The sequence below is a fragment of the Durio zibethinus genome, chromosome 6, assembly GCF_047325235.1.
Source record: "Durio zibethinus cultivar Kanyao isolate XHJ-2024 chromosome 6, ASM4732523v1, whole genome shotgun sequence".
NCBI lineage: Eukaryota > Viridiplantae > Streptophyta > Magnoliopsida > Malvales > Malvaceae > Durio > Durio zibethinus.
In genome coordinates, this window is record NC_143167.1 from 4351609 (window position 1) to 4370689 (window position 19081).

General features: G+C 32.8%; 4 protein-coding genes across 14 annotated transcripts; 2 read left to right on the forward strand and 2 right to left on the reverse strand.

The window, feature by feature from the left end:
• Positions 1-4369: 4369 nt before the first annotated feature.
• LOC111284981 (NAD(P)-binding Rossmann-fold superfamily protein) lies at positions 4370-6925 on the reverse strand. Of its 2 annotated transcripts, none has more exons than XM_022874163.2 (6): positions 6674-6925; positions 6394-6566; positions 6124-6309; positions 5850-6012; positions 4935-5121; positions 4370-4717 (listed from the first exon to the last, which is right to left on the reverse strand). In XM_022874163.2, the coding sequence occupies exons 1-6, from the start codon at positions 6789-6791 to the stop codon at positions 4573-4575; spliced, it is 972 nt and encodes a 323-aa protein (XP_022729898.1). In that variant the 5' UTR covers positions 6792-6925; the 3' UTR covers positions 4370-4572. The 2 variants fall into 2 exon arrangements, with proteins under 2 accessions (XP_022729898.1, XP_022729899.1); XM_022874164.2 differs by having other exon boundaries at positions 4709-4842.
• A 1231-nt stretch (positions 6926-8156) lies between these two features.
• Positions 8157-12068, forward strand: LOC111284815 (transcription initiation factor TFIID subunit 15b-like). 8 transcript variants are annotated; one of them, XR_016342717.1, is made up of 8 exons: positions 8192-8571; positions 8727-8835; positions 9010-9754; positions 10046-10196; positions 10276-10348; positions 10858-11072; positions 11194-11248; positions 11631-12068. XR_016342717.1 is itself a non-coding variant. In XM_022873781.2 (6 exons), the coding sequence occupies exons 1-6, from the start codon at positions 8325-8327 to the stop codon at positions 10970-10972; spliced, it is 1440 nt and encodes a 479-aa protein (XP_022729516.2). In that variant the 5' UTR covers positions 8192-8324; the 3' UTR covers positions 10973-11321. The 8 variants fall into 8 exon arrangements, 3 of the variants coding, with proteins under 3 accessions (XP_089618028.1, XP_022729516.2, XP_089618027.1); XR_016342715.1 differs by having other exon boundaries at positions 10858-11248; XR_016342714.1 differs by lacking the exon at positions 10276-10348.
• Positions 12069-12126: 58 nt separating this feature from the next.
• LOC111284816 (protein FLC EXPRESSOR) lies at positions 12127-15626 on the reverse strand. The gene is made up of 4 exons (XM_022873782.2): positions 15133-15626; positions 12930-13102; positions 12758-12840; positions 12127-12493 (listed from the first exon to the last, which is right to left on the reverse strand). Exons 1-4 carry the CDS (start codon positions 15624-15626, stop codon positions 12338-12340), a joined length of 906 nt encoding a protein of 301 aa, XP_022729517.2. The 3' UTR covers positions 12127-12337.
• A 113-nt stretch (positions 15627-15739) lies between these two features.
• LOC111284817 (protein DOUBLE-STRAND BREAK FORMATION) lies at positions 15740-17671 on the forward strand. Of its 3 annotated transcripts, XM_089761903.1 has the most exons (6): positions 15740-15876; positions 15945-16155; positions 16262-16405; positions 16521-16662; positions 16858-17108; positions 17333-17671. In XM_089761903.1, exons 1-5 carry the CDS (start codon positions 15815-15817, stop codon positions 17079-17081), a joined length of 783 nt encoding a protein of 260 aa, XP_089618029.1. In that variant the 5' UTR covers positions 15740-15814; the 3' UTR covers positions 17082-17108; positions 17333-17671. The 3 variants fall into 3 exon arrangements, with proteins under 3 accessions (XP_089618029.1, XP_022729518.2, XP_022729519.2); XM_022873783.2 differs by lacking the exon at positions 17333-17671 and having other exon boundaries at positions 16858-17258; XM_022873784.2 differs by lacking the exon at positions 17333-17671 and having other exon boundaries at positions 15755-15876; positions 15948-16155; positions 16858-17258.
• The last annotated feature ends 1410 nt before the right edge of the window (positions 17672-19081 follow it).

Genomic DNA, 19081 nt, shown 5'->3' on the forward strand with positions numbered 1-19081 from the left:
TTTCATTTATGGCTTTCTCCTTTGTGTTCCGAACTTCACAATAACAATCAGCAGAGTCCTCATATCATATCACATGAACAAACAGTCAATTTGTAGCATAGAGAGTAAAGGCTAACCATTTTTCCATGTCCACTGCTATAGCAATCAGTAATGGGATTGATTCCAAGTATTTCAACATATATTTCAGTTATGACATGTTCTGTCCTAAGAAAAAAACTTTATACTTTGAGCCAAATCAACTATGAAACACAGTGAAAATTTGACAGTGTTCAACAAACATTAACCTGGGCCATGTCGCAACCAAAAACAAAAAAGGTAAAAGCATGCAAACGAGGCGGAGATCAATGATCGAGATTAGACTATCTTCGAAGAGCTTAGCTAGGTAATTGACTATGAAATTAGCACCGTAGGGACACAGGAATTCGTAGAATAAAATCCAAGTGGACTTCATCTGAATACGAAGGTAGGGTAATTTTAGAATGGTCCCAGCAAAAAGAGGCAACACAAAATTGAAAGGGCAACCAAAGCTGGTCGATAAGCCGCCATTGCGGAAAGGTCAACCTTTCAACGTTTATGAGATTTTCCTGATCTTTCTAGTGTAGCAGAGAGCCTAGCTGTTCAACGGAGTGTTAATATAACGAAAAAATCGTAAGCTAAAGCACGTACAGGTGGCTCAGGTGTCGTTTGTTTCCACCACACATGATTTCATTCTAACAAAAAGGACAAAAATCTAAAAATGTAAAAGTCTATTCAGATTTTCACGATTTTATGGAGAAGAGATGGCTATTTTTTTGTCTAATGTATATAAATATATAAAAGTCAAGGCAAAAATAAAAAATATTCTATATAGATGATTTAAAATATTAATATGTGACGATTTTAAAAATGATCATGTGACATTTAATAAATATATTTTATTTTATTTAAAATATTTTTAATTTAAAAATAATTTAAAAAATTAAATTATTTATATTTATATTTATATTTTTGTTATTAGTCTTAAATTATTCTCAATTGAAGTCATATTAAATGTATTAAAATTTTAAAAAATTTTTAATTTGACAAATTTAATCAATCAATATATAATTAATAAATTAATATATACTACAATTACAATTATAAAATAGTTAATTCTTTAATCAATTATTTGATATATTTATATTTAATTAAATATAGTATTCATTTGAATAATTAATATATTTCATGTGTAACTATATAAAGCAAATATAATTCAAAAAACTAAAATTGATTGTATTTATGTTTTTATTATTAATTTTAAATCATTCTCAATTCAATTCATATTAAAAGTATTAAAATTTAAAATTTTCTTAATTTGACAAATTAAATCAATCAATATATAATTAATAAATTAATAAATACCACAATTATAGTTATAAAATAATTGATTCTCTAATTAGTTATTTGATACATCTTATATAAATATATAAAAGCCAAAGCTTTTGGCAAACATGAAAAATATCTTATGTAGATGGCTTAAAATGTTGATATATAGACAATTTTAAAAATCACCATGTGACATTTAATAAATGTATTTTATTTTGTTTAATACATTTTTAATTTAAAAATAATTCAAAAAATTAAATTGATTATATTTATGTTTTTATTATTAACCTTTAATCACTCTTAATTCAATTCATATTAAAAATATTAAAATTTTATTAATTTGAAATTTTTAATCAATTAATATATAATTAATAAATTAATAAATACTATAATTACAATTATAAAATAGTTGATTCTCTAATCAATTATTTGATACATTTACATTTTATTAAATATAGTATTCATTTGAAAAATTAATATATTTCATGTACAAATATATAAAGCAAATATAATTTAAAAAACTAAATTGATTATATTTATGTTTTTGTTATTAACCTTAAATCACTTTCAATTTAATTTATATTAAAAGTATTAAAAGTTTAAAATTTTCTTAATTTGACAAGTTAAATGAATCAATATATAATTAATAAATTAATAAATAGTACAATTATAATTATAAAATAGTTAATTTTTTAACCAATTATTTGATACATTTATATCTATATTTGATTAAATGTAGTATCCATTTGAGTAATTGATGTATTTCATGATGTATTATTACATCTGTAAATATATAAAACAAATATATCAAATTAATTCTACATAATTAATTTAATGGAATAAAATATTTTATTAAATTATATTTGATTGATACATTTATATTTCATTAAATATGATTTCATTTGATTTCATTTGATAAAATATTAATGTACATTGATTTCATTTGTTTTCATTTGTAATGTTTTATAATTTTATTATTTGATATTAATGCACATTGATTTAATTAAAATTTAATTTGTTTTGTTGTCATTATTAAATATAATAAATTTAATTTTATTAATTTATATTTGATTGATATATTTATATTTAATTAAATATGATTTCATTTGGTAAAATATTAATGCACGTTTGATTTCATTTAATAAAATATTAATGCACATGGATTTCATTTGTAATGTTTCATAATTTTAAAATATAAATATTAATGCAAGTTGATTTAATTAAAATTTAATTTGTTTTATTGTCATTATTAAATATATAAATTTATTTTATTTTATTATTTTAAATTAAGATATTTAATGGCAAAATAAAATATTTCAATATCAATCAATTTGCCATTATTAGATCATGATTCACTCAGCATTTTTATTATTTCAATATTACCTTTCATAATTTATAATTATCTTATTAATTAACCTACAACAAACTTTTTGTATAAGTAGCTTTAGGTTAAGCATAATGCATCTTTAACCACTTTTCACTAATTTTATATATTTTGATCACTATTCAACTCAACATCAATTTTTACTTTAATTTTCACTTTGCATCATTTTTTTGTCTGTGCTACTCAAAGGTTATGCTTTTTTTTATATTTATATTTTATACTTCTTTAACTATGATATTAGTTATCTTTTTTTTTATATTTTTTTGTTGTTTCTTAAGTATCATTTTGCTTTTATTGCAAAATTATAATTGGTTTTATTTGATCTATATTTATTATTATTATTATTATTTTGCTAGATTTATATGGTTTATTTAATAAATTTTTTTGTAGTTTACTGATACTAAATTAGGTTTATATATGTAGTATGGACACAAGATTAAGTAAGTAAAGGAGAAGGGCAATTTTAACACAAAAATAATGTTCACAACATATTACGCCACATACACTCGAAAATAGATTTTCAAGGTCATATTCTACCATGGATGTTAGAACTTGCTCTAAATATCAATCAAAAAATACTCAAGCAACACAAAACATCAAAAACATTTTAGGCAACAATTTTATCATCATTGACACAGAACATTCACTCAAATTATAATCCTTACCTGCAAAACAATATAATCAATACAAGCAGCCATTCTCAAGATTGAATTCAACATAGCAGATCTTCGTATACTCCTATTAGAAATGGTTCTATTAGCACATGAACAAATTCTGACAAGGTTCTACAAGATGCATCCAACATTGCAAATAACACGACTCTACATTCATTGTTGTCCCCTCAAGATATGAGAAGTCGAATAATTTACAATAATTCTATGATTAAATATTTATTTGACAGTCATATTTTAGAAAGTACATTTTATATTGTTACTGTATTATTATTATTATTTTATTACATATACATATATATATATATATATATATAGAAAAACCATATTAACATTCAAATTTTCAATTTAATGGATAAAAGATACTAAAAAAATCATATGAGAGAAAAACTATTGAATCAATTGTTAGAGAAAATACGCACAAAAGTAAGTTATATTTTTTGAATTATTATTTAATTGAAAGATATGTTAATACATTAATTTTGATGCTAATTTTATTTTATTTTGTAAGAAATATTTTTGATGTATTGAAATTTGAAAATCCAACTGAATTATGCACTTACGTATGGTGAAAAAAAAAAAAGCCACAACAATCTATATTCTTACTATGTAGTTAGACTACAATAGAGGTCGACATTCCAAGCAATTCAAAGAGAATATTCGGACATATAACTTTATATTTGCTTTCACTTTGACTAAAGGCATTAACGGAAATGGACCTTATGTCCATCGCATCGATGAGCAAAACCACCATAAAATTGGATCTTTGTTGCCTAGAGAAAGCCAAACTCCTAAATTTGTGCAATTTTACATGAATGACATGGAAAAAGAAATCTCCAACAAATTACGTGTCATGTAATCTAATAATTTTCAAAGTGACCTCGATATTGAGACAGTAAATAAACTTCTTAAGATGTTGGATGAACACAAACCTTTGGTGAATATATTTATTGATATAGCCGGCACACTATTTTTATATTTATATAAGATTTATTAATATATAAATATATTTCTGTGCATTACACAAATTTAAAACTAGTTAAATATTATATCTAAAGTATAGTTTCATTCACTCTCTCCCCTCAAACTCTTTATACATGTCTTCAGTCATCGGCTCGTAGCCATATACAACATAGATTGAGATTACAGAGTAAAAGTTACGTTAAGTTACATTCATGAAATCAAGCCCTTGCTTTTTAAACTCTCAACAGCATCTTTGACAATCTGCTCCATGGGAATAAATTCCAAGCCCAAATCCATCAGCTTTTGAGATGCATTCCTAGCCCTTAACAGTCCCGGTTGAGTATCCCTCGGCAAACTACATAGAGATGCACATAAATTTGGATTTCAAGGTAATATTGAGACAGTGAGTACAAGGTATGGCACCTATATTAATAATAAAGAAGAAAGGGAGACAATATTTGGAGGCTGCAATAGCGTTATCTGTGAAAAATAATCAAATTATACGATGAAAATTTAAAGAAAGACACCAAAGTGCATTACTTTTATGGGTGCATAAAGCATGAACTTATTACCTGGGCACATTATATTGAGGGTAAAGTTCAGCAACCTTGGCCACAAAGTCACCATAATGAGTTATAGCTTCAACACACAAGTGCCTTCCAGTTGCTGATGTGTTCTCGTACACCAAAATGTGAGCTAAGGCAACATCTTTGAAATGGACAGATCCCATGAAAAAGTCCTGATATGTCTCAGTGCAGCCTGCAACAAGAGAAACACTTTTATATTCTAGCTTCCATAACAGTAAAAAATGCCAGAGAAAAGTGACTATTTATATGCAGACCACCCAACTCAAATCTTTACAGAAAATATCCAATAGCAGCAGACTCATGAGTTATGATCCAATGTAAACACATTTATTTCAGGCTCAATCACATGATCAGAATTGGTAATACTTTTGACACAAAACTGAAATTCTATCTGTTAAATGCCATTTTGTAAGGCAAACTAGTAGTGTATGTTGGCGTTAAACTTTCCCATGCACATTGTTTGATGCCTGATAACAGCTTATTCTTTTAACAAGAAGTTAATTTGCATCGATCTCATGCTAATAATACATTTTCATTTTTGAATCACAGAGAACTATGGTGCAAAACGGACAACCACTATGTCACTCAGCATCCAAAAATACTGTAATTACTCTCTTGAGGTAGTTTTACTATTGCTAAGCAAAAAACGTTTCAGAGTGATTGACAATGAAGCTTCAAACTAATCAGGTATAAACCAAATCGTTACATCTACCTAAACAAAACTAATATTGACTCTGTTGAAATCAATTACTAAACTAAGAACACAAAATTTCATACATCCCGAGAGATGAAATTTGCATTGATAAAATGCAACACATAGACCTACAGAATCATAATTCAATTTTGCCCATTTGAACAGAAAATGCAACTAATAACAATGTAGTTTGTGAAGACTATTACCTTGCAGAAGGCGTAACAGCAGTAACATGCTAGCATTGAGGGTTGGAGGAATATTAGGACCCATCACAGTGCCTGGATTCACCACCACCACATCCAAACCTTCATCCTTGGAGAATTCCCATGCTGCTTTCTCAGCAAGTAATTTAGAAATCGGATACCATAACTAGCTCAACCAAACAATGACCAAAATCCACGATTTATTAGTCCCATAGTTTCCTTACAAGGTCCACAATAAGATAGCCGTTAAAAAAGGAGAAAAAGAGAAAATAGTTACTTCATTTTGCTTGCAGTACTCGATATCAGACCAACAATCCTCTGCTTTGACCTTATCAGCTGGCCAGTTGGGGCTGGGGGTAATGGCGGAGATGGAAGACGTGACCACCACGCGCTTAACCCCTTGCTCTTTGGAAGCTGTCATTACATTGAGCGTTCCTTTAATTGCAGGATCCAAAAGCTCCTTCTGTTAAATAAACATCAGAGTAATATATAATCTGCTATTAAAGCTGAAGATAACACTAATTTGACTAAGTGAGCACGCGTATACCTGAGGGTCCTGAACTTGGTCGACGATGCAGGGAGACGCGAGGTGGAAGACGCCAGCACAGCCGTTGATAGCGGTGGCGATTGAATCATAATCGAGGAGATCGATCTGGAAGAGGCGGAGACGTGACTCCGCTCCTTCCAGAGATTCTAGATGCTTTGTCTCCTTTTCATCTTCTGCGACAGCGAAAAAGTTGAGGACATGAAATTAGCACCAAAATTAAAGTTAGTTAAGTTTGACTGGAAATGAAGAAACATTTGGCAAAGCATGAAAATGAAGTAACCGAGATTTTTGACGGTCCCATGGACAGTGTAGCCGCGAGCAAGGAGGAGTTTGACGAGCCAAGAACCTATGCTGCCGCTGGCTCCGGTGACGCACACTACCTCTCCCTGCTTTAACATCTCTAAACCGATTCTCCTCGCTGTTCTTCTAATGGAGATTGAGTGACTGCTGGTGAGTTTTGATGCTTGAAGTTCAGAATCTCTTTTTCTTCTATTTTTTTCGCTTTTTTCTTTTATTTTTTTCGCTTTTATCTCGGTTAAAAACGATTGGTAGTAAGTAGCTTTTGAAAAGGTAGGTCGACTCCCGTTACGTACGAGATGTGTCTGGGCCCGTGTTTATCCGTTAGTTTCTTTATTTAAGTAGTGGAGAGATAAACGTTTATAATTGGGTTGATTTAAATTGATTAATTATTAAATTAATTTTAATTAATTAATAAAAATAATTTTTTTAAAAAAAGTTTTTGATTAATTTGATTTGTAAATTAAATTAATTAAAATTTTAATTGAAATATAACAAATTCAAATATAAAATAAAAAATATATAAAATAAATCATTTTATTTCAAAAATTATTATAATTTTTAATATAATATTTAAATATTTAAATATTTAAATATTTTATTAAATAATTTTATTTAAAATATAATAAATTAAAAATTTAAAATATGATTTAATTTAAAAATATTTATTATTTGATTAATTAAAAAAATGAATCAAATGATTGAATTAAATTTAATCGATTAATTATTAAAATTAATAAATTCGATTCTATTAATGAAAATAAAATAAAATAATTTAATTAATTTATTTTTGAATAATTTAATTTAAAATTAATTGAATAAATATATTTATTTTAAAATTTAAATTTAAAATTTTATTAATAAATTATATAATTGTTAACTGTATATATAATATGTAATTACTTTTAATTATTACATTTCTTTTTTATTAAGATTTAGTTGATAAAATTTTTAATTTTTATTGAGATTTCATTGATAAAGCTAACGAGATTTTGTTTAGAGAAAATTTAAAAAATTTAAGTTTAAGTCTTATCCGTACATAAGTTTCATCCAATTTTAAATTAAATTTATTTAATTATATTTTAATTTATTAATTTTTTTTTTTTTTGAAATACCTAAACATGTAATATATCATCTTTCTAGTCTTATCGATCGAAATTTTATTGGAGGTGAAGGAGATAATTTATTTTTAAAATTAATCAACAGCCTACGAACAGCCCAGTTATTATCCGAAAACGGAAGGGCCCAAATCCTGTCTGGGTTGGTAAACTAAATGGGCCTCAAATTAAACAATTAAAGGATCCATCATTTAAGCCCTTTAAAATCTGGATCTTTGCTCAAAGTGTAGGCCGACTGTTTTTCCGCGCAGAAATCAGAACCGTTAGATCAAGGTTCAAGGACTTGCATGCGAGCCACCTCACAAAAAGAAACGAGTGGAAAATCTTGTCCCGCGTTTGGTTAAACTTAAAACAAAGAAAGGAATAGAAAAAATCTCGTCTCGTAGACTAACAGGACGGCCTTTCTATTTGACATCACACAATTTTTATTGCGCCCTCTCTCTCTCTCTCTCTCTCACTCTCTCTCCTTTAGGAGGAATAAGGAAAACAAAAAGCCCTAGATACATCGTTAAAAGTATGTACGGTCAAGACGGCGACGAAGCTGCTCCGCCTTCATATAGTGGTGGGTATGGCGGTGCTGGTGGCTATGGTGGTGGCGGTGCAGGTTACGCAGGGGGAGGTGGAGGTGGTGGCGGCGGTTCTGGAGGTTATGGAAGGGACAGTGGTTATGGTGGCGGCGGAGGCGGACGTGGTGGAGGTCACGGGGGCCGTGGCGGTGGCAGAGCAGGCGGTGGAGGATATGGTGGTAATCCTCAAAATCGAGGTAAATTTCTTTCTTCTTAATATATATATTTTGTTAGAGTTGTGGGCTAGCGTTTTTGACTATAGTTTTCTCACTGTTGTCTTATTGGGTTTTCAAGATCGATCGGCTTTATACCTTTGTTGTTATTTTCAATAAATTGGATCTGGATTATGCAGGTGGTGGAGGCTATCAAGGAGGAGAGCGTGGTGGAAGAGGTGGCGGTGGAAGAGGTGGTGGCCGTGGTGCAGGTGGCAGAGATGGTGATTGGCTTTGCCCGAACCCCGGGTAAATTATCTTTTCTCTGCTTTTGATTTGCAACTGGGGGATGTTTTCTTCCCCCCTGTTATGGTTTTGTACAGTTTATTAGTCTTAAACATCTAAGTTTTGGTTTGCTGATATATGGATATTTCTGCTAGTTGTCTGGATTTGTGAAATTTAAACTGTTAAATGTCTATGTAGCTGTGGGAACTTGAACTTTGCAAGAAGAGTTGAGTGTAACAAATGCGGTGCACCCTCTCCTGCGGGTGCTGGTGGTAGTGGTAGTGGTGGTGGTGGTGGTGGTGGTGGTGGTTATAACAGAGGAGGTAGTGGTGGGGGATATGGTGGTAATCGGGGAGGTCGAGAAGATGGGAATAGAGGTGGTTATGATAGTGGGAGGAATAACAACTATGATGGGGGCAGAGGTGGAAATTATGATAATAGAAGTGGTGGTAGTAGAGGTGGTTCTTATGGAGGTAGTCAAGGGAGGGAAGATGGTGGGTATGGTCAAGTTCGTCCTCCAGCGCCCAGTTCTTATGGTGGTGCTGCTGGTGGCAATTATCCACCCGCTCCTAATGCATATGGTGGGAATGCAAATTATGGAACGGATGCAGTTCCTCCACCTGCAAGCTATACTGGTGGACCCACATCATTCCCTCCATCTTATGGTGGTTCGGCAGGTGGTTATGGTGGTGACAATTTGAGTGATGTCAGGACTGGTGGTCGGGGTGGACCTTCTGGTGGATATGAAAGTGGGTATGGGTCTGGTGGTCCTCGACATCAGGGAGGTGGTTATGGTGGCCCTCCCGCTGATGCACCAGTTAAGGTCAAGCAGTGCGACGGCAACTGTGCAGATTCTTGTGACAACTCAAGAATATACATATCAAATTTGCCACCTGATGTTACTGTTGAAGAATTAAGAGACCTTTTTGGCGGCATTGGACAAGTAATGGCTAATTCTTATCTTTTAAGTCAATGTGCTGTCTAATGGGACTTTTGTCATCTACTTCATCCTGGTGTTTCTGTTTTATTTCCGGAGCTGGTATCTGTTGGTTTATGATAATTGTTCTTTGAAATTTGTTTTCTTCTCTTGTTCCATGAGTTGAGAGCATTTTAATGTATGGCGGTTTATTGACAATTTTTTTTTTTTTTTTGCTTTGTTTTGTTTTGGTTTTTTAAATTTTGCATGAATTTGTGGTATCATCACTAGCATTCTAACAATTCACATCTGGTTTAGGTTGGAAGAATTAAGCAGAAGCGTGGCTATAAAGATCAGTGGCCGTGGAATATTAAAATATACACAGATGAGAAGGGAAACCAGAAAGGTGATGCAGTTTTATCTTATGAAGATCCTCAGGCTGCTCACTCTGCTGGCGGTTTCTTTAACAGTACTTACCTAAAAACTTTCTTCATTTAGTTTATTGTCTTCAATATTTTTCCTCATCCTTGTGGAACCTTTTCACTCAGATCACGTCATGAGAGGCCATACAATCAGTGTGGCTATGGCAGAGAAGACTGCACTTAAAGGATATGATCATGGGTATCATTTTAACCCTTGGATTATCTAACTTATAGCATGTTCCATTTAGATGCGTTTTCCTGACAGGAAATGATTTAGATGATCCTTATGGCTTTTCTTTGGATTATTTTCATCTATATTGCATTTAGATGCTTTGTTTCAACATATAATTTATGAAGATATGATGCCTAGGCATTTTTTTTTCTCCACCTATATCGTTTGTTGCCATGTTGAATTCCTGCTTATAAGGTTTTGCTTTCTTTAATTTATTTTTGAAACCAAATTCTCAAATGATCACCTGTAGCTACTGTTAACGGCCTATGTTTTTGCTGGTCCTGTCTTTGAAACATTTTGTATGGTTTGCATATGATAGTGTTAATCTGCCCCTTGTGCTTGTCACTGTGGAAGTGAACAATAGAAAAGATTACCTGAAATTATTTCTTTCTTTTTTTTTTTTACCAAGTCAAATTGTTCTTTGCTTAATAAATTTTGTTTTCTTGAAACTGGATTAATTTTTTTTTATTTGACAGAGGTGGTAAAGGTGGCTACGGGGGTGGTGGGGACAGGCGCAGGGATAATTACAGAGATGGAGGTTCTGGGCCAGATAGACATCACTATGGTGGAAACCGTTCACGCCCATACTGAGAGATTTTCAGCTTCGAGTATTTTATGTACTAAGAATTGTGGTTTAAGGATTGTAGTTGTGTTCCATTCACAGGGTTGTTCTTGAACAGGAGACTAAGAGGTAGGTTGTTCAATTGTCTGAGCAATACCCCTTTTTCTCCTTCCTTCTTTGTCTACTGTGAGCTGGAGGGGTTTTTATTCTAGGCGTTGGGTTGATTGAATTTGTGTGAATCTTTTTATAGAGGCAAGCGGATTAACTCCAAATTGCTTGCTGCTAAGGTAGGTTGATAATTTCAGGTGAGTGCTGCTCTTCCAAATGACACATTTACCCTTTTGTTTGGAAATTAACCCTTAGTGGTGGATTTGATTATGTTGCCTGTCTGCTCATTCATTCCATGTGGTGGAACAAGCTTGTGAATTATATGCATGCATGGTTACCCTTTATATTGAAAACTGTTCTTGCTATTAAAGGTGATGGGATTTAGCATCCCATGCTAGAAACTAGATGCTATTAGTGACTGCCAAAGTTGTTACTTTTGAATTCTCAAGATAATTATTCCCTCGGGCAAATGAAGAATTTGATCTGGATCCTTATATGGCAGCATGAGCATATCTATTCTAAACTATTTCATAATACTAGGTCCTATGCTTTAATCTTATGATATTGGTTTGGTTTTAGGATTGAATTGTTGCCACGTGTTGCTAACTAAGGCAATAGCTGGAATATACTGAATGCTATTTTATACTTGGTTGTTTTACTAAATAAATGGTTGGCGTACGGTTAAGTGGTTGATAGCATTTGATGGACCACACTTGGTTTGGCTGCTGTTACATTCCTCTAGTGTGACAAGAGTTGCAGAATAATGGCTGGAGAGTTGTTGAGAGTTTGCTTTTCTTCATGATCTGATTGTCGCTGTGAGCTGAAGGATTACGTCACCTTGTGATGGGGCATGTTATTTTGCTCCTTTTCCAAGGACTGTTTACATTTATTTCTTTGTATTCTGCCAACAAAAATTTTCTCAAATCTTTCTTAATGGATGCTTTTAACTCCATTGTTTTGTTGAGCAAAAAATGTTTCAATGTTGTCAATTGAATTACTTCTTTGTTATTATTATTATACATGGTTGCCCACTGCCCAGCGGTTTGATAAGATATTACCTAATTTTGCAAATATATATGAATGATAATGCATTGTATAAATCGGTCAGATTTCAAGCTGAGTGCAGTACCTTGAAATTTTCATTTTGGAAGCAACAGATAAATATGCACGTGCACATTTTCTATCCTTTTCCAGCTGCAAAAGAAATATTGCAACTCGCTCTTTCGGTTGGAAAATTTTCCCAAAGAAATTTCAGCGTCTGGATTTTATATACAATTTTAAAATGCCTATGGATGAACTACTTGGGTTTCACGAGGAACGTTAGAAACTGCCTCCGACACCAATTGTCGACCAGTGTGATTCGCACTAGGTGTATGGGATCCTTGGCCCTCTAAATGCACAGCGGGCATCGTTCCAGGCACAAATTGCGGACCAGCACCAGCCTGGAATCAAGTATTTGAGCATTTTTTCGGTCAAAAAGGAAAAAAAGTGTAATAAACATTTTTCATTGACGGGCTCTTAAACCATGGTGAAGGTAGAAGTGCAAATAATAAAAGTAAAAATCATTTAATCAAGAAATATAAGAAAAGGTTATCCACACATTTACCTTGAAAAACAAAAATAAAAACTCGTGTTCAGTTTCTTTCTTAAATTTCATTGGGTCTGAGTCTAAAACAGAAAATGACACTAAGATTGCAAAAACATACCGGAGGCATAGAATATGTAGCGGGATACGAACTTCCTCCATACTTGGCATCAATATTTCCACAGTTTCCATTATATGAGGGGTCTAAGTGCAAATAATAAAAATGTCAAGAATTGATACGAGGAAGTTAAAGATTATATTTGCCAGAGAACAAGAGAAGAGGAGATCATTACTTGGGTTTGCTGTTGCTGCTGCAGTAGCTCCCGTCCTTGCTCTCTTCCCTGCATCAGCAAGCTCGGCATGTAGTTTTTCTATTTCTCGAGCTACAATAATTATATTTTTCTCCAATATCTGGCGTTGTTCATGGTTACTAGCACGTGTCTTCTTTTCATGTTCAATAGCAGTCCTATTCACAAACAAAAACATATTTCTCTAAGGTAACGAGAATTGGTGCTTCTCTACAAACTAAGTAATTGGCTCGCAATTCGTTCTAGTGGAAGTTCACTCACAGTATCCTGGTTTCATCAATGTCTCTTGCATCAACTACATGCAAATAAAGCCACTAATGAATATGTTAGAAGGTTATAATCTTTCAACTGTAAGTTCTTATTTTCACCGCCATCCTACTTGGCTGCTATCTTGTTCTTGTGCTTTTAACTTTCTATATTTTGATGGAGCTTCTCATTGACACAGAATAAACATCTATATTGAAATAAATAGCATCAGCAGTTGGTTGAATCCAAATTCACAAATCTGGAATTGACTCAAATACAGATTAAGAAATGGCTTTATGAAAATCCCTAGACATTCTTAACAAAATCATCAGTTACATACACTGCATTTCAGGTCATCCTAAACCAAGAACAATCAACCACAACCTCCTACGTAATGATCTTCAAAGCTAAATCTAGTTGGATCACTAGAACAATAATCCTAATAATTTAATATTTGAGAAGCAGCATGATGGATTGGTGTCCTTGAATCATATTCATCTAAAAGATGTGGACCAGAGTGGTAAAAGTATAACTCATTCTCATCCATAATCATCATGATAGGAGCTCTACGGAACTAGAAATCCTTTATTCTCAAATCTCAACAAACCCTACTATTTGGTTCACAGAATCTTGGATTATGAGGGAAGGTGTGATACCTACAAAAATTTGATGCCTAAGGTTTTGTTTGATTTTCAGGGCATCCCATAATTAAATCACTTGTTTGGTTGGGGGAATCTTGGTTTATTAATTCATATATAATTAGCATAATCTTCTTGATAAGCTGTAAGCAACCTTTCATTTTGTATTAATAAAAATATTAAAACGACAAATAATGTCTTTAGCAACAAAAGAAAAGAAAGATTTTAATTTTAAAATTAAATATACCCAATTACAGCGTTTAACTAGACATTAAGCTGTAATTGCTGTACTAAAATAAAGAAAAATCAATTATGGCATTTAGAAGAGCTAAATGCCTTATTTATTTTTGTAAATATGTTAGAAAAAAACATCAAAGAAGACGTTTGCTCAAAGGAAATGCCTTATTTGAATTTGTAAAGATTATAAAAGATCATCTATCAAATAGGACATTTGTAAAAAAGAAACGTCTTATTTGAATGGGCTTTGTAAATATGTTGAAAAAGTATCAAATAAGATGTTTGTTCAAAACAATGCCTTATTTGTTTTTGTAAAGATTCTCAAAGATTATCTATCAAATAAGACGTTTGTAAAAGGAAACGTCTTATTGGAATGGTTTAAATAAGACGTTTGTTCAAAGAAATGGCTTAATTGCCACACATTAAATTTGTGAATTAAAAATAAGTCAACTTTTTATACAAAAATGCTAAAATTGAGTTCTAGCCTTACTATTTAAAAAGATAATAAATATGTGATATTTTTTATTTAGGTAAAATTTGAAAATAAGATAATTTTCTTCCCGGTATCTTAAAATATTAGAGAGGTGAGTTTCTGATTCTGAGACTTTGGGTACTATTGTCAGATTACCTTAAACCAGACGTAAAAAACAAATACTTACCATCAAAATTTTAGAAAAAAATTTATGGATTCCCTAAACCAAATGCACTCTTAAGGCCAGTTATGTCTAATTCTAGTAATTTGAACCATTTGACTAGTTCCTAACCTAAGACATTCTTATGTTTACATTGCTTTCTCTTAGCCACTAATTTACATCAAATGTCATAGACATTAAACTGAGGACTTGCTTTTCAAATCCCTGCCTTCCAAACAATTTATTCACTATTCTTTTCATTACAAGCATCATAGAAAAGAGAAAATTGAATAATTCCCATTACAATCAAACATCAAATATTTTCCAATTTACATTCAAATAAAAAGAAAAAGAAAAAGCCCATCATGATAAAAGAATTAATAAGAAAAGCCAACAATTTTTTGTTTAAAAAGAAGAAATTTTGCAGAGAATTACCTTCCTTTATGAATTTCTTGCCGTACGGCTTCCATATCCGCCATAATTAAGGGCACTTGTTTCGCCTCCGTTCTTGCCTTGGCTAACTCATCGTTGACCGCCTCCAATTGCGCCGTTAGTTCCTGACAATCCACCGTAAACTTCTGTACATCCGCCCGTACACGAGCCAGCTCCGCACTCATCGCATCAACAGCACGTGCTCCTGCGTCCATCTTCAGTGACCTCTCATAGACCTCCCTCACCTCAGCGTCCCTCTCGGCTTTAACGTTGGCAGCCGCGGCGGATAAGTGGCGGAGCTCTTGCTGGGCCAAGGTAAGGTCTTGCTTGAGCGCCACGTGCGTGGCGGCGAGGCGTTGGTTGTCGAAGAGAAGGGATTGGATCTCGCGGTGTTGGATGACGATTCGGTCTTCGAGGTGGTGGTGGGGAATGATGTGGCGTTCGGTGATTGCGCGGGTTAAAGTTGACGGCGGTGGAAGGTTGTTGCGGCCGGCCATGCCGATCCGCTGTCGTTTCAATCTCTGTCGCTGGTTGTGTTTTTTCCTTGTTATTATCTTCCAACCTTACTAAAATTTGTAACTTTCTTTTTTCAAAAATTTTCCACCTTTTATGGGCTTTGAGGCCCAAAAGAATATATTTGAACCATCCCTTAACCGCCAATTCACTGTCCATTCTCTTGGCTGAAATGACGGACACCGGAGTAGCACAGCAAATCTCTATCTTCCGCTCCCAAATCAACAACAAAAGGTTTCACTCACTCTCTCAACAAAGTCTCGATGCTTTACTTACGTTAACTCTCCTCCGTTCGATCTCAGCAGATTCAGCAACGATTCTCTCCGAATTCTCGAATCAGTTCTCGCCTCCAATGACGTTAAATCGCTTTTTCAAATGCGATCAAGCTTGAAAGAGTTTATCAGATCTGAATCTCTCTCCGTTATTCGTCAAATTGCGGCCAAACCTGTAGATCAACAGCTCTCTGTTCTCGAATTCTTTGTTCGAGCTTTTGCTATCATCGGTGATATCGAGGTTACAAAAATCCTTAATTTTCTTTGATCAACAGCGTTGTTATTGCTAATCCACTATTTTCTCTTTCCTTGAATCCCCCCCCCCCTTTTTTTCGGTTTTGGTTCAGAGTTGTTTGGCTTTGCGGTACGAGGCTTTGGTTCTTCGCGAACATAAGTCTCAAATCCAACAATGGCTACAAGTTTCACATTTGGAATGGCTTAATTTTGCGGAGCAATCACTAGAAAGTGGTTTTTATGCTATTGCTGCAAAGGTATTTAAAATTGAATTTGTTCGTCTTAGAAGTATCGAATCACTTTGTTATAGAATTAATTATTATGAAATAATTCTAAGTCTTGGGATTTATTCTTCCATTTTGGCTTCAATAGGCTTGTGATTATGCACTATCATGCCTTGGGAGGAATGGTGTTGCAGAGTCCAAAACAGATGAATGGTTTGAAAATTTGCAAGTTACTGAAAAAATAAACAATCTTAAGAATTCTGCACTAACATTGGCAGCTTCACACTCTGGTATGTCTCGTATATATTTACTATATCATGTTCAATCTTCAAACATAATCATCACATTTCAGTATGCAGATAATTGGCATTGAATTGATGTTGGCAATAAGACATTAATGAAAAGTATCTAATTTTTGTTGCTGCATGTGAGTGTCATCTGATTTCATTGTACCTGAATGTTTTAAGCACTTTTGGTCATTACAGTTCAGGCACAGACAGCGGAATACTTGAGAAAGAAAACAGCTGAGAAGAGCAAACTACAGCCTCCAACTTGTAAGAAAGCACCTTGTGCTGCCAGCAAGCTGTACAGAAATGGCATTAAAACGCACAATGAGCGAAAATTGAAAGCAAGCCAAAGGGTACAGCTCATTAGTATTGAATCTGACTCAACTGCCAAATTTCCTTGCACCAAGCAGTCTGTTTCTTAACCATACATGCCAGAGAAAACATTGCAGGTTCTCTTTTGATGCTGCTAATTTTTACTCTTAGTTTCACATGGTAAAGATTTGTATGACAAATAATCTGATTAATGATATTACTTAGCATATCTCCTAAGGTACACTTTTCTCCAATAGAAAGTCAGTCTCTTGCCATTGCTTTTATCACTCTCAATCTTTTCTATTGCGCAAGGAAATGATAAGTGGAAGACTCTTCTTTCTGATTAACTTTCATTTTGAAGCCTTGCTGGGTTAGCCATGGGGTAGCAATCAAGTTTGGAGACATCCACTGAATGAGAAAAAGAATCAGTAATTGGCTTTGCAAAAAATATTCATATATGGGCTGGAATTTATTGGCCCTTTCCCTGGGCTAGCCCAAGCTTGCTATTTATTGGACCGACTTTAGCTATCCATTTTGTCATTGCATTACATTTTGGATGCCGAGCCCAGACTAGTTGGTTTGTTTAGACTTAGCTGCTTGTGATTATCTATACGAAAAATTAATTCATTTATCGGTGATATTTTTAGAGTTTACAATTTAGGTTAATAGAAAAATAAATACCCGTAAAGGAATATTAAAAAACTTAAATAGAGCCCCTAATTGATCCCAAAAAAAAAAAAAAAAGCTGCAAAGCCTCAAAATTCAAATCTTCTTCTCAAAAACTCTATCTTTACATAAACTGGAGCTCATCTTTGTTCCTTTTCTGACCAAAAATGTACTACTATTTTAGAAGTAAAACTTAGCAATACATCAAGGTATTAGCATGTTATCATGTTGGCTTGATCATGTGCTTGATTACTGTTTTCTCCTCTCTTGCCTTATTTTATTATATTTTATTTATCTCTTGCACTGAGTTTATAATAGAATCTTATAAACATTTCGAATCGATCACATATGTTGTTTGCGTTGGAAATCCAACACCACTCTGTTCCAGCAATTGAAATTTTCGGGTCAGTTTCCGCTTGAGCTCCTCACTTGAGACGTTTCCATTGTCAAACATTGCTCCTAGTCTCAACCATTTTTTAGAATATTGAAAACAATATATATATATATATATATATATATATAGAGAGAGAGAGAGAGAGAGAGAGAGAGAGAACCGAATCTTCCAAATCACCAAACTCATTTATTGTCTGCATCGGAGCTTGCATGTTTTATGGGCCTCTAAGATTGGGAAAAGATGTCTGTTTTTTCCTCTACCTTAAAATATTGCAGCAAAACATGGTTTACAAGGTTCTGTCCGTCTAGACCATAGGGGTTTTCCTCCTTTCCCTAGTGCTTAGGATTTTGAAACTTGGAAGGAAGCCAAGACGGTGGTACGCGTTTTATGAGGTAATGCAATAAAAGAAATTTCAACAGGGTGGCCCCAATTTTAATACCATTTGGTTCAGTTCAAATTAGTCTCTAAATTATTAATTAAAACAATATCATAAACTTGGTTAATTTATAAAACAAAGTGCATATAAAAACATTATATATTATATATTTTTTTAATCCTTAATTTTAATAAATTCAAAAGATAAGAGAGATAAGTAAAAATAAAAAAAGGGTTTAATTTTATCATTTTAATATATTAAAATTAATAATTTAAAAATATGTAAAACGAAAAGAAAAAAATTATATTATAAGTTGATGTCTTATCATATGTACATTTATGCCATGACAACTAGGGAAGGGGAGCTGTTTTTTTTCGGTACACAAGATTAGAAGGGCTTGGAATCATGTGGAAGACATTTAATGCAACAGTCCGAAATAGCTCTTAGGGTTTCTACAAACTCGTATATTTTTTGTTTCAATCTCTCTCGAAATTGGTTTCATTTTTAATAATTCTTAAACATCATCTTCATGTCGGATCTCTTAACTGGTTGAAATTAATTGCTTGTAGGTGTGTATGTGTGTGTGTATAAATATATATATATATAGCTGTTTTATGTTATTCCTATATATAGTTCATTTGGAAAACAAAATATTCCAATTTCCATCAATGCAT

Bases quoted from the DNA above. Each gene is read 5' to 3' on its own strand.
- LOC111284815 (XM_089761902.1), top strand. From the start codon at position 8,325: ATGTACGGTCAAGACGGCGACGAAGCTGCTCCGCCTTCATATAGTGGT. The intron at 8,572-8,726 runs GTAAATTTCTTT...TGGATTATGCAG, and splicing joins TGGTAATCCTCAAAATCGAG to GTGGTGGAGGCTATCAAGGA. The intron at 9,755-10,045 runs GTAATGGCTAAT...CATCTGGTTTAG, and splicing joins TTTTTGGCGGCATTGGACAA to GTTGGAAGAATTAAGCAGAA.
- LOC111284981 (XM_022874163.2), bottom strand. From the start codon at position 6,791: ATGTTAAAGCAGGGAGAGGTAGTGTGCGTCACCGGAGCCAGCGGCAGC. The intron at 6,310-6,393 runs GTATACGCGTGC...TTTATTTAACAG, and splicing joins ACCAAGTTCAGGACCCTCAG to AAGGAGCTTTTGGATCCTGC. The intron at 5,122-5,849 runs GTAATAGTCTTC...CTCTTGTTGCAG, and splicing joins GCTGTTACGCCTTCTGCAAG to GCTGCACTGAGACATATCAG.
- LOC111284816 (XM_022873782.2), bottom strand. From the start codon at position 15,626: ATGGCCGGCCGCAACAACCTTCCACCGCCGTCAACTTTAACCCGCGCA. The intron at 13,103-15,132 runs GTAATTCTCTGC...GTTTGTGAATAG, and splicing joins CAAGAAATTCATAAAGGAAG to GACTGCTATTGAACATGAAA. The intron at 12,841-12,929 runs GTAATGATCTCC...ATTTGCACTTAG, and splicing joins AGCAGCAACAGCAAACCCAA to ACCCCTCATATAATGGAAAC.
- LOC111284817 (XM_089761903.1), top strand. From the start codon at position 15,815: ATGACGGACACCGGAGTAGCACAGCAAATCTCTATCTTCCGCTCCCAA. The intron at 16,156-16,261 runs GTTACAAAAATC...GTTTTGGTTCAG, and splicing joins CTATCATCGGTGATATCGAG to AGTTGTTTGGCTTTGCGGTA. The intron at 16,663-16,857 runs GTATGTCTCGTA...TGGTCATTACAG, and splicing joins ATTGGCAGCTTCACACTCTG to TTCAGGCACAGACAGCGGAA.